The sequence below is a fragment of the Phalacrocorax aristotelis genome, chromosome 1, assembly GCF_949628215.1.
Source record: "Phalacrocorax aristotelis chromosome 1, bGulAri2.1, whole genome shotgun sequence".
Taxonomy (NCBI): domain Eukaryota; kingdom Metazoa; phylum Chordata; class Aves; order Suliformes; family Phalacrocoracidae; genus Phalacrocorax; species Phalacrocorax aristotelis.
This window is the reverse complement of record NC_134276.1, coordinates 69,450,045-69,463,401: the sequence shown is the minus strand read 5'-3', so window position 1 is coordinate 69,463,401 and position 13,357 is coordinate 69,450,045. Positions and strand designations below refer to the sequence as shown.

General features: G+C 42.6%; 1 protein-coding gene across 2 annotated transcripts in view; it reads right to left on the bottom strand.

Moving 5' to 3' along the window:
* Positions 1-6,671: 6,671 nt before the first annotated feature.
* The window catches only part of UXS1 (UDP-glucuronate decarboxylase 1), a 66,331-nt gene continuing 59,645 nt past the window's right edge, over positions 6,672-13,357 (bottom strand). For both annotated transcript variants that reach the window (XM_075092261.1, XM_075092271.1), the window contains exons 13-15: positions 12,098-12,155; positions 9,580-9,683; positions 6,672-7,512 (exon numbers count right to left, since the gene is read on the bottom strand). In XM_075092261.1, the coding sequence (XP_074948362.1) occupies positions 7,381-7,512; positions 9,580-9,683; positions 12,098-12,155 (294 nt within the window). In that variant the 3' untranslated portion in view covers positions 6,672-7,380. The remainder of the gene's footprint in view (positions 7,513-9,579; positions 9,684-12,097; positions 12,156-13,357) is intronic.

Here is a 13,357-nt window from a genome sequence, read left to right as displayed (position 1 = left end):
AACCTGACTTCAGAAGTAATCGCTGAGACGCAGAGCATCTAACCCGAGTGGTCCCTACCCTCCCCAGGCATGACAACCCAGAGGTTATCTTTGATGAATATTCCCCTGTGTGCCCTTTCCACTTAGCTGCAAGCTTTCAGTCTAGCTCAATACAGGGAATAAAATAACAAAATAAGCTATTTAAAATGAAGTTAGTATCAGATTGTGCCCAACACAGTCCCTAGATGTGACTTCCTACCATGACGTTGCCTCTATCCCCAATTCGAACTGGAATCTATACACATGAGGCAGAACATCAAACTGTATCAGAGACTGGGCATTTGTTAATGAAGTATAGTGGATTAAAGAGGGGTTGGTAGGTGGGGTTGTGTGTGTTAAGAACCCTGAAATACAACCAACTTTTCGACCACGGCAACAGCAGCCATGTTGCTGCTTCTCTCTCGTTACTGTAGAGAAAGTCCTGACGCAGACCTGAGCCTAGGAGGGAGATTTCAGCTGCCAGGGGCTTCAAGAGGAGCTCGGTGGGGGAAAGCGCTGCTGAAGCTTGACAAATGTAAAGGACTGGGAAGGTGCAGATGAGGAAGGCTGGCTGGCTCCATGCCTTCTGGAGGATATCCTTTATAAGGATAAAGAGAGACGAAACATGTACTGCAAACTGCAGCAGAGTCGGAGAAGACAGACAGTATGGATGCTTTAGCTGTCTGTCGTCTAAAGCTTACAAGTTTCCGAAGCATGGCTCATGGCAACACCATTCTTCACACTTCACTTCTTTCTTAATTCTGGGTGCATTTCCTAACCGTTCTCTTAAAGCCCACGTTGTGTGATGGACTGGTGTCCAGGAGAGGCAGCCCAGCACTATCCCGCTCCCCGCAGGAACATTTCCAGGGAGACAGCATTTTGCCAAGGGAGCCAAATCGAACAAACACGTTCGCCACTTCTCCTCTGCACGCAGACACGCGCTAGCCTAACATGCTCCAAAAACTCAGCCTTCCCCATGGTTTTGGAGCACTTGCTCTTAGTGGAATCCTTGCCAGTTTAATCGGTTTAAACTGGTGTTTCCTCAGTAGAAAACCCTTTATTCCAAATATGGAATAATCATATTCTGAGTCAAACACAAGACGCTTTTGCACGGTTGGAAAACACCTATTCCTAGAAGAATACTTCCATTTTGTGTCCTATCAAAAAAAAAAGCGCACAGAATTTGCCAATGTTTGAACCATCCTGATGATTTCCATAACTTCCCAGAACGTACAACAACTGGGAATTCAGACCTGCTGAATAAGGAAGAATAAAAAAAAAGTGCTGGAAATAAATAACATCCCTCCCTAGGCCTTTGTAAGCTGCGTCCACTCCTGCAGGCTGACTCAGTCCAGCAGCTTTCTGCGCCTTGCAGGCTCACAACAGAATCTATGATCTCTCTCCTGTGGATTCTCTAAAAGGAAAAAAGTAAATCCTTTCCATTACATTGGGCTGCATGCTGAAGTTTTCAGTGTACTGGGGTCTGCTTGGGATAGAGGTAACTTTCTCAAGAACAACAGGTGCAGGGCTGTGTTTTAGATTTGTGACTAAGACAGTGTTGATAACATACCCGTGTTTTCACTGCTGCTGAACAGCACTGGCATAACATCAAGGTCTTCTCTGTTGCCCAGGCTACCCCCTTGGCAAGTAGGCTAGGGGCAGGCAAGAAGATGGGAGGGGACACAGGTGGGACAGCTGACCCCATCTGACCAATATTCCATACCATATAATGTCTTGCTCTGCAATGAAACCTGGGAGGACGAAGAAGGGGGTCAGGGGTTTATCCTCCAGGGAGATGGTGAGCGGCATTTGCACCGCTTGGGTATTTTTCCTTCTTTCCTTCACTTATTAAACTGCTCTTATCTCACCCCTTGAGTGTGCTCACTTTTGCTCTTCCTATTTTCTCCCCTGTCCCACTGGGGTAGGGGAGAGTGAGAGGCTGTGAGGGTACTTAGCTGCTGGCTGGGGTCAACCCCCAACAGAGAAACAGCTCTGAGGGGAGAGCACCTTCCTTCTTGCAGAGGGGCTCCACCTGGCTTGAAACACAGCAGTTGCAGTGATGCAAAAATACATGCAATAAGCTACAAAGAAAGCAAGCAGGTATGAGGCATCGCAGGTTTGGGCAAAAGGAGGCAAGCTATTTAAAAAAATCTGGTTGTCAAATATGCACAGAGTGCTTTAAAGTTAACTACATTAAGAAAGTTACTTTCCTTTGACTATTCTGTCCCAAAACACAAGACAAAACTGGGCACCTCCTCCCAGCCTTTCCACAGCAGAATGCTGTGCAGGCAGCACAGAGCACTTCACATCATCATCATCATCATCATCATCATCCCAGCCACCCTGCGCTGACATCACGTAACCTCTCCAGCAGGACAGAAGAGCAGCCATTGTTCATTGTGGCTCCCTACAGAACGGGAACAGCTTGGCCACGGTCCAGCACTTCATGTCTCAGGACCTGACGCTGCCACATCCCCCAGTTTGTGGGTGTCAGCCAGGCAAGTCCGTCAGTCGGACTGACAGGGCAGTCCTGCCTCCTTTGCTAATAATACCTCTAAGGTAACCCTTCTGTCAGAGCACAGAAGTACTACTGCTGTGCCCCCACAGCCACTCTCATACACTCACCCCCAAGTCTAGACAGAGATATCTCTCTCCAGATCAGGTGTCTTCAACAGCAGTCATATATTTCTTTTATTATGTTTTGGGGGCCTGGAGTCCCTTTAAGTTCCTGCTTGTAACGTAAACACGTTGGAATGTGGGATTGAGCACTTTTACCCCAGGACTGTTTCCCAGATGGAAGATGTAGGTTTCCTTGCTCAAGAGCTTTCTCTGTACTGCAGCGGACAGAGCCCAGACTGTGGTACTTCAGGCCACCCCACAGTTCCCTGTGGCTTCATGTTTTGGACCCTCCAGCTGCTTTCAGCCATGGCGTGGACCAAGGCATTCAGAGGATCCCCTCCTTGCTGAAGAGCACATCAGAAACTAGGGAAAAACATAGGAAGGATGAACCAGCTGTTGCTTGTTCCAGGCCGAAAATGGGAACAAGGTGGACAAGAAATTGTTGCCACGGTTGCTATTATGGAATAGGCAAGTGAGAGGAGGAAAGGGACTGGGAAAGGAATAGAGACCCAGAGTCTGGTTTTTGCATGAAATATGACTTCTAATTTCAGAAAAACCTCCCTGTTGATACGGAATTGCATTGAGGAACCTTCTGCCATACAAAAGGAGTCCTGCTTTTGTCCGGAGCTATTGCTGCTGTTCCTGGTAGTTCTAGGGAGTCAGAGCCGCAAATAAGGCATTCCCTGCTCCTGCCACTGGTGATCCAAGCACAGGGAAACGTTCACACAGAGCAACTATGGATTTGCGGTGGCTACATTCCCACTGATTTCAGGGAGGGATGTACGGATGTTAGGACTAGCAATGTTGAGCACACACTTCCTTTGCTGTTAACAAAGCACCTTCTTCCTGCGGACAGGTCCTCTCTGATCAGCCTTTAACAACCTTCAAGGACTTTTTAGCCTCGAGTAGCATTAAACTCAATACTAATAAAAGCGTGCAGACTAGCTTAAACCATCACACTAATCAAAGCCCTGTTTCACCCTCTGTAGCTTGTTCTCTAAGCCTAACAAATTTATGCAATTGTGTTTGTGTCTTCCCCCCTTCCTTTGCCTCTTTGTCTCAGCTTTGAAACTCAATTCTGACCCTGCCTGACAGGAGTGAAAGTTTTTTCAAATATACCACACTTCTAAAAGTTTCTTGAAAAAATATATGATGAGAGAGACATCATAAATGCCCAGAGGGTGGCGAGTTCAATGGCTACTAAACTCACCAGTCTATATAAGTTAAAGAAACTGCAAACACCCCAGACACAGGAACACTGTCAGACCCTGATTTCCCCATACAGCAAAAAATCTACTCTAAAGATAGACACGAGGCTTCTCCAGACTATACATTAATGGAATTGCTTAAAATAAATCCGGTCTGCAAGCCCCGCTGTAGCTTGTCTGTAGATCAGCAATGTGGTTTACAAAGCTTCTGAGCAGCCTACAAATAGAAATAGAACAAAAGTACATAATGTTTAAAATAAATAAATAAATCAACTGTGGACCTCACACTGTGCTAATTTCCAGCAGGAAGAGTGGCCCTCCTTGCGAGGTTCAAGGAATCCACAGCAGGGGATGCCTTGCACACCTCTCCTTCTAGAAGACTTATCTCACTTGCCAGCGCCAGGCTGGCCGCTTCATCGCAGACCTCCACCACACTGCATATTCCCTACTGAGAAGAGACCTGCATCTAACACCGGCTGAGCTGACTGTTCGTGCAGATCACCGAGACTAAACAAGCACCTCAAGCCTGGTCATGTCAGTTTTACCATGTCTGTCTGACCAGGAGACAGCAGGAAATTCCAATTCTCAAATTTCCTGACACTACCGCCCCAGCACAAAACTCCAATATGCTGTGTTCAGGTATGGAAGTGAGAACACAGCTTGGCTTCATTTACTCCCGGGTCCTACATTTCCAAGCTTTCAGTATTGTATTCCACCACCCTCCATCAAAAGCAGCTCTTTCGGAGCGGCAGCAGGTGTTTCTCACCTGTGGTTCCCTGCATCCTTGATGCCTTCTTTCTCCTGAGATGTGTAACCCCAGACAGGAGCAGAGAGCACCAACGTGCAAACCCTCACCTGCCTTCTTGAAGACTCAGTTCACACTAGACCAAACTTGAAATTGCCTCAGACTTACGGTCTTAAGCACCAGCAGATTCTGTTTTAACACCTACAAAATTCATGCTTTTCGAATCAGCTAGCCGGCCAGTCACCGGCTTCAAACACAAAGGGCAACAGCTGCCTTGGCCGCTGTTTCTGGAAGACACTGTTTAGAAAGAATATGGGAACTGAACCAGGAATCTCTGAAACAAAAGCTAGAAACAGTACAAGGAGAGGAGCAAATCAGTACAGACTGTCACTCGGGCCCAGCGGGAGGCATGCCACATACTCACAGATGGGTTGTATTGGTACCAGCCATTCGCCTGCTCTCCGATTTGCTCCTTTTATGAAGGAGGTCAGGCTGTGAAGTAACCTTAAAAGCTTTTAAATTCATATCTGTAGTATCCAAACATTCAGACTTCCTGAGGGATTTTTATTTTTTTCCTTTTTGAAAATGCACATTTTGTGCTAGTCTCCAGAAGTATGCTTGTTCCAGCACAGTTTATGTATTTTGCACTGAAGTCATTGGATTAAATGAAAAACAGTCCTGGAAGTAACAGCTGGTACCCACAGCTCCCGTTTATTCTCAATGGCTGCTCTAAATGCTGGACTAGGGTCGCATTGAATGCCTAGGTGCTTTGGCATTCAATGGCACTATTTGCATGAGGAGTAAAATATAAGGAGAAATAGCACCTTCTCCTAGATATAATCTAGAGCTCAAGGGTAAAAACACCCTGCTGGGAGCTGATTAACCATTCTCATGGCAGAACTGTTAAAGAAGTGGGCACTACTTTCACATACTTCCAGCTGTGGTTTTGAGTATACGGAGAGGCTGTGCTTTGTGAGTGTATCAGTAATGACAGGTTACAGGCACATTTGGAGCACGCACACCACGGTGTGCTTTTCAGGCAATTTAATATGGAATAAATGCCCAGATCAAGTGCTTAGAAAAAGGCTTCATACAAAAAGCAGACCTCAAGCTGCTCAGCTGTGAAAAGATGGAGGCAATGTGCAACACCTAAATTCTACTTCTGGGTCCAGAAAAGAAAATGCTTCCTTGCTTCTCATCTTAGCTGCGTGGCAGATTTCCACTGGAAGAAAACCTGTGCCTGTGAGCAGGGAATAAACTGTTCTGACTCAAAAGGATCACTGCAGAGCCGGTCCAGGCAGGGCACACAAATGAACACAGCAGCCCCATCACTGCTGGGGAACTTCACCAGACAGACCAGATGAGACCCCAAGCCTCGCACACGCTGGGAGGCTCTGGCGGATGGCATGCTCAGGCAAGGGTGCCTAAACAGCACGCTGCTCCCAGAGTCCTCCCTGGGTCTGGGTGTCAAGTCATCGCTACGAGTAACTCCCACTTTGACCATCACCTGAAGATACTCGAAAACTAATGAAACCTCAGGCTTTAATGAGATAAAGTCAAGTCACTTTCCTTGATGAGATTTAGGATTTTCAATTTTGAGTGGCACAAAGCCAAAGTATCTTTTAAAAACTCTCTGCCAATCTCCCCTCCTAGGTATCCAGTCTTAGGCATTAAAAATAAAGGCGAACTATTAAAAATAAGGGGAATGGGATTTTTTTTGTTTGTTTGTTTTTTTGTTAAGATGACAGGCATAATTATCAAAGTAGAGGACATCTACTGGCAATTCAGTAAAGTAACTGCTTAAAATAGAAACAATTCCTCTGTTAGGGAGGCTGAAGTTAGGCTCTACGGTTTAAAGAGAATCTTACACTCCTGCATCCCTATCAACTACCTGAACTGGAATAAATCATGATGGTTTTGTGCGATTTATTTCAACAGACATCCTGCAGCCTTTCCTGTAAGAGACAAGCAACGAAAGATCAATGTTACTAACTTTGAGCCAATTATTTAGACTGTTACTTTCTAACTAATATACAATAAATGCACAGATGTGCCCACAGTGAAACCCTGAAACTAGTAAATAGAAGTTTCAGTATTTTATTAAAATAGCATATTCAACCACTGTAACCAATAATACATTAAATTTATTCCCAGAGGATGCACAACACAGCAGTGATTCAAAATATCCTTATCCATGGTAATCAATGAAAATATCTCAAATTCAAATGTACAACTGAAACTAAAACTTTGAAAAAATCTCTCTTTTAAAGAATACATAAAGCTCTCATACAGAATTCTTTTAAACTCCTCTATACTTAGACGTCAGTGTCTCTCACCTGACAATACCCCTAGCTTTTTTCTTATGCATAGTAGAACATCTCATATTTTATAGTACCCATTTTATAAATAAATTGGCATTTTCCATCCCGTTTGTGTTTATCTTCAGCTTCACAAAGAAACCAGTAAATAAAACTGTCAAGGACAGTCACAACAAAATGATCTCACAGCAAGATATAAAACCTGAAGATACTAAAAGATGTTTCTACTCTATTTTACATAAAAAGACAGATTTAAAAAGTGCAAGGCAAGATTTGCAGGGGAAGGGGAATATTTGTTTCTTATTTTTAGGCACATCCACTTCTTTAAAGCAAGCTTCAGAATGAAATTCCAGTTTTTCTTCATGATACCTGTTTGAAAGTCTCTCTCAAAAAAAAAAACAAACCCAAGAAGAAAAAAAAAATTACATCCGTCAAATGTCAAGCAGGGAATTTCCTGTCCAACTAATAGTCTTCAGTTATGTCTTGTTCTTCCTTTTTTCATCCTTGCGGGTTTTGGTTTGGGAATATACTGATTGTTCGCCTGATACTCAAGTTCTTTACGGAAGTAATGAATTGCTTTATTCAAACCTTCTTCCAATGGGACCTGTTCCCAAAAGTGAGGAGAGAATCATATCACTCTAAGTTCACGTCAGCTCTTTTCACAACGGTATCTTTTTAAATAGCTGTCAAAAGACTGCTAGGAAGTCTTATTCTTAGCCCATATAAGTATTAACAGCACCACATACTGGTTACGTCCCTGCACTGCTAATGCATGTTAGCTTTTAAACATCAGATATATTTTCTGATGTAGCAAGTCAAAACCCCAAGCAATTTAAATCACATCAGATGGTTATGGTTGGTCTGTTTAGTGACAAAACAGACTTACATAATTCTACTTTCAATTTGTAATACATTGGAAGACATAAGCACACAGAAATTTAAGCCCCTTCGTTTTTGATGATTGAAGATCCTCTTTTGCAGAGTCTCACAGAATGGCATATACCACAGAAAGGTATAAAGGTGGTGGGGTGTTTTTTTTTTTTAGTTTTTATTTCTTCAGTGCTCCATTGATATGCAGAAAAAGGGATACAAATTATCATCCAGTATCTCATTTGATATTCTTAAATCCTGTACAAATAGTTGTAATTTTTCATATTCTGTGCTGTATTTAAACACTACTATTTGTAGACAGGACCAATGGAAATACCACCTGCTTTTCTCAGGAGCCATATGCTCTGACATGCTTGCTGATACCATTATCAATACAAGATGATAAAATAGCAGCACAAAAACTACTTGCCTTGATGAACCGACACTGCAGTGCTACTTCAAGAGTAAGTTTTGGTACCGACTGTGCCAAACACAGAAGGTCAGAAGTATAGAAGTTAACCATTTTAAACCTTTTGTGACTGTAACACTTGCCATTGTCCTTGTGCTTTCCGGCACGGTCTATTAATATCCAGTGCCTCTGTGAATCCTTTCAGAAGGGTTTGGAGCTATCTTTTTTCTGTTAATAGGCTTACATTTACTAGATAGGTTCACATGTTTCCTGGAAAGATTTTTGTCTGCCAATCTAAGAAAGCCTACAAACCACTGTGCTTGTTAAAATGGGGAGCTGGCTAAGAAAGTCGCACCCTCCCTGGGGATTAAGTAGACCTCACCTCCCCAAACCAACCAGCTCTTATCATCAACTATGCCTGGTCATACGTTTGTACAATTAACTTCACCAAAAAGGTTGTGAAAGGAAAAAACAGCAACAACAGGCATTTTACATTTCTTGCATATTAGCTGTGCAGAACAATCACATCGCCCCAGAGGGCTGGTAGCTAAGCTTTAGAGGTGGACAGACATTACAGTATGTGGTGAGATGTTAGACTAACCCTGAGCACATTTCAAGCTTATCGACACACAGAATAAGCTCTCAACATCTCTACATGTGACACCTATAATCCAAAATAAGGCCTTCTTATTTTGGTTTACTTCAGTCCACCAGAATAAAAATACAAATGAAAATAAAAATAAAAATGTGTCATCTCTCTCTGGCTAGCGTTTTTTTGCCTGAGTTTCACATATTTCCCTTTAAACAAACTCTAAAAACTAGAACACTTTTCTGGTGCTCATATTTCTCCCTATTACTCCAAACAAACTTTTTTGTTACGGTGATGTTACAGATAATCTTGAAAATAGTCTTACTCCAAAGATTTTCTAAAAATATTTTAATAAAAGTACTTTTTTTCCTTCCATAACACGTTACCAGAGCAAAACAGGAATAAGGACTGCAGCAATAGTGAACTCATTAGCTCCCATAACTATGTACCACATATTTCAAAGGATTCACCAGGGTTGGAGGAAGGTAGATACTTCATAATATGCATGTGAAAAAGTTAAAATTTAAAATGCCTATCCTAAAAATGTTCTTTTTTTTTCTATTTTAGTCTATTGCAAATGCTAATATGCTCTTCTGCCTGGCACATGCCATACAGTCTCACCCAGCAGTTCTTGAATTGTGAGTTGGGCAACATAAAAGAGACGACCTTTTAAACAACTATCCCGGAGATTGTGTAAGAAGATACTCTGATAACTGAAACGTAGTATTATCATGTGGTCTTCCCCCATCCCCTCTGTGTCCCTGCATTTTTACACACAACAACAGTAATACAGCTGTACGTACCACAGGTTCCCAGCCAAGCAATAACTTGGCTTTTCGGATGTCAGGTTTTCTTTTCTGAGGATCATCCTGTGCTTCTGAGAGAAACTGGATTTCACTCCCACTGCCTATTAAACAAGAGACTGTGCATTACCATCTGCAATTCACTATGCTTTGCATTTATCTTTCCTACCTACTGGAGCATCAAGTCTTTCTGCAGTTTTCTGCTTCATAATTCTACCATTAAAATGCCTTCCACAGACACTGCATGCAACAGCTGGGTGAACCAGCTGTTCCACAGGAACATGGATTCACAGAGCATTTCACAAAGCTTTCAGCATGGATTTACAAAAAGGAAATTATGCTTGACCAGTCTAATAACTTTTTATGATGAAATGACTGCCTCAGTAGCCCAGGGCAGAGCAGTGGATATCGTCTACCTTGACTTCAGTAAGGCTTTTGGCACTGCCTCCTATAACATCCTTATTGAGGGCTGGATGAGCAGAAAGTGAGGTGGATTGAAAACTGGATGTGCAGCTGAGCCCAGAGGGTGGTGATCAGTGACACCAAGTCTAGCTGGAGCTGGTAACTAGTGGTGCACCCCAGGGGTCAATACTGAGTCAATACTGCATTGCTGGTACACCAGAGGGCTGTGCTGCCACCCAGAGGGACCTCGAGAAAGGAGACTGGAGAAAAGGGCTGACTGGAACCTCATGAAGTTCAACAAGGAGCAGTACAAAGTCCTGTACCTGGGGAGGAACAACCCCAAGGCACCAGTACATGCTGGGGGCCAACCAGCTGGAAAGCAGCTTGGCCAGAAAGGACCTGGGAGTCCTGGTAGACACCAAGTTGAATATGAGCCAGCAATGTGCCCTTGTCACAAAGCAGCCAAACGGTACCCTGGGCAGCAGTACATGTGCTGCCAGCAGGTCGAGGGAGATAATCTTCCCCCTCTACTCAGCACTGGTGAGATACATCTGCAGGGCTGGGTCCAGTTCTGGGCTCCCCAGAACCAGAGAGACATGGACATAGTGGAGAGAGTACAGTGAACAGCTACTAAGATGATTAAGGGACCGGAGCACCTCTCCTATGAGCACAGGCTGAGAGAGCTGGGACTGTTCTGCCTGGAGAAGAGAAAGTTCAGGGGAATTTTATCCATGTGTATAAATACCTGATGGGGGGTATAAAGAAGGCAGAGACAGGCTCTTTTCAGTGGCGCCTTTTGACAGAACCAGAGGCAGTGGGCACAAATACAGGAGGTTGACCCAGCACTGGCACAGGTTGCCCAGTGAGGCTGTGGAGTCTCCATCCTTGGATTTACTCAAAAGCTGTCTGGACATGGTCCAGGGCCACTGCCGGCTGTAGGTGGCCCTGCCTGAGCAGAAGGGTTGGACCCAAATGACCTCCAGAGGTGCCTGCCAACCTCAACCGTTCTGTGATTCAGTTAGCAGTTTTGCAGTGTAAAGGACCTCACTTCCTCTTTGCCCATACTCTCCAGTCTGATTCAAATAGCCAGCATAGTACCTGTCTTTCCTCAGGACAGTACACAGAAACAGGACAATTTCTCTGACCAAATCTAGGAAACAGTTTACATGCCATGTTACCGTGGAATTTTATGGATGTAGAACTAAACCGCCTCTCCAGGTGAACTGAAACAGACCAAGTTGTTTGTGAACAGACAAACAGAAGTAACAATTATTCTAAGTGCCTGATGGGTCTGGTTCTGTGATTTTCAATTTTCTTCCCTGATCTGGGGATTCATAGCTGTTTTCCAGAGGGGATAGTCCTCCACGAGAAACACCACACGCATCAGCTTCTGTACTGTACGTTTGAACTTGTCTTTTTCAGATCCCTCGGAAACACTGCTGGAATCTACAGACTAAAAGCCCTTGGCTAATGGCATCAGTATGTTTCATCTCATTTGGAAGCCGCACTAGAAGATTCAGCACATCCCTTCGCTTCCATCCCTGAGAGCTCTGATTTGCTACAGGTACCAGAGCAAGAATGAAGAGAAAGCCACAGAGTTTCCTTCCCAGCCGGGAGGTGCTGACAACCCTTGCAAGAGTCACTGGTAGATCAGTGAAAAGCAGAGAAAGACTGTCAACACAGCATGTGGTTTTTAATGCTAGCTGAAGGAGAACAGCCTGCGTAATTGTGAAGAACCACCTTGCTGAAGCATCCATATTTCAGCTAAGATGTTAATGCAAGACATTTTAATTAATGTGTTTTAAATTTCATTTGTGTATTGTCCTCGTGCCAAAACAAAGCTTAAAAAAGCACAAACATTATACAAAATAATTGGTATAGACAGCTCAGATACACAGAAAGGATGTATTCATCCTACTGTTCATGCAATATTTTGGATTATCTTACTAATATTTAATTATATGATCAGGATACAATTAAATGCCTTTGATAAAGTTATTAAGAAATCCAAAGACCAATTAAATTATCCCTATATTACACACCCTTATCAAGTAATAATCATCTAACAACAGTAAGTACTTCATAAGCTTTACTATGTATTACTAAAAATACTCACCAACAAGTTTTTTAATTAACTGAGCAAATTCTAGGATAGTGTGCTCTTCTGGGTTTCCCTAGAAATAGAAGGGATATTCATTACAATAGCAATCAAACACCTTAAGACACATTAGCTTTCTGACATGAGATGATTCTAACAGGGTCATGTTAAACTCCAAAGAAGCTAAACATTATGCCTTATTCCTACTTGGATGAAAAAAATGTAACTTTGGCAAGCTCCATACTCATTAGAAAAGTTGCCCTCTCTTACATTTGCCTTGGTAATTCAATGTGTGTAGGGGGGTGCCCAAAAAACTCAGTCTGTAAAGAATGGGCAAATGCACCTCAATCACAGCAAAGGCAGAGACCACTCAGGCAGCCCACACAAACGTGGATTCAGGCACTTGGCTGAGTGGAAAACAGATGATATAATGACAAAGTATGCTAAATTCTCAGTTCATCCAGAATTGCAAAACCCAACCAATTTAGCTGCAAACAGTTGCTTCTACATTTACTAAATCTTACATATAAATATGTATAAAGGCTACTTGCTTTCCTGTACAATATTCCTTTTCTTAACTCTCATTTTTTTAATCAACTTGCATGTGAACTCCTGATCAATGTTTCAGAACAAAATGCTGAAAGCTTCCTGTTAGCATTAGCCCACCTTCATCAGACTCAATTCCCTCCATCTCTAGCTTTCCTTCTTGCAAAACTCTTCTTACTACATCATTTGACTAAAGCTGAACATGCAGGTACATGTAGATTTGGATACAAAATGTGTGATGGGGTTTAAAAGTAACAGCATTTAGATAGACACACAGAACTGAATTTATGGCCACAGTAAAAAAGGAAAATCTAGTGAATGACCACCCTGCAGGGCTGAATACCTGATATAGCAAAAGTTGGCATACACAGAAATGACCTGGCATATGCATCCTTTTTCTATTCTTATATCCACTGATGAGAATAAGGTAACAACAAACAGGACAGAACAAAAACCCTATTAGAAAAGTTAAGTTAATCAATATTAGAAAATGATACAATCTAATATTAATCAAGACTGGTATGAAGTGATTTCTAGTTATTTAGAGCTAAGTATTCCTTCAGTGCTTTTTTTCATTAAAACCACTCTTCAATCATTTCCTTGGTGTATTTTGTATGTGCTGTGTCCCCCTCCCCATTTCATTCTGGTTTTTTTGTTTTGGTTTGGGTTTTTTTTTTTCATATTCTAATTACATAAATCTTTTTGCTAAAACAAATTAAAAACTCTAGCAAA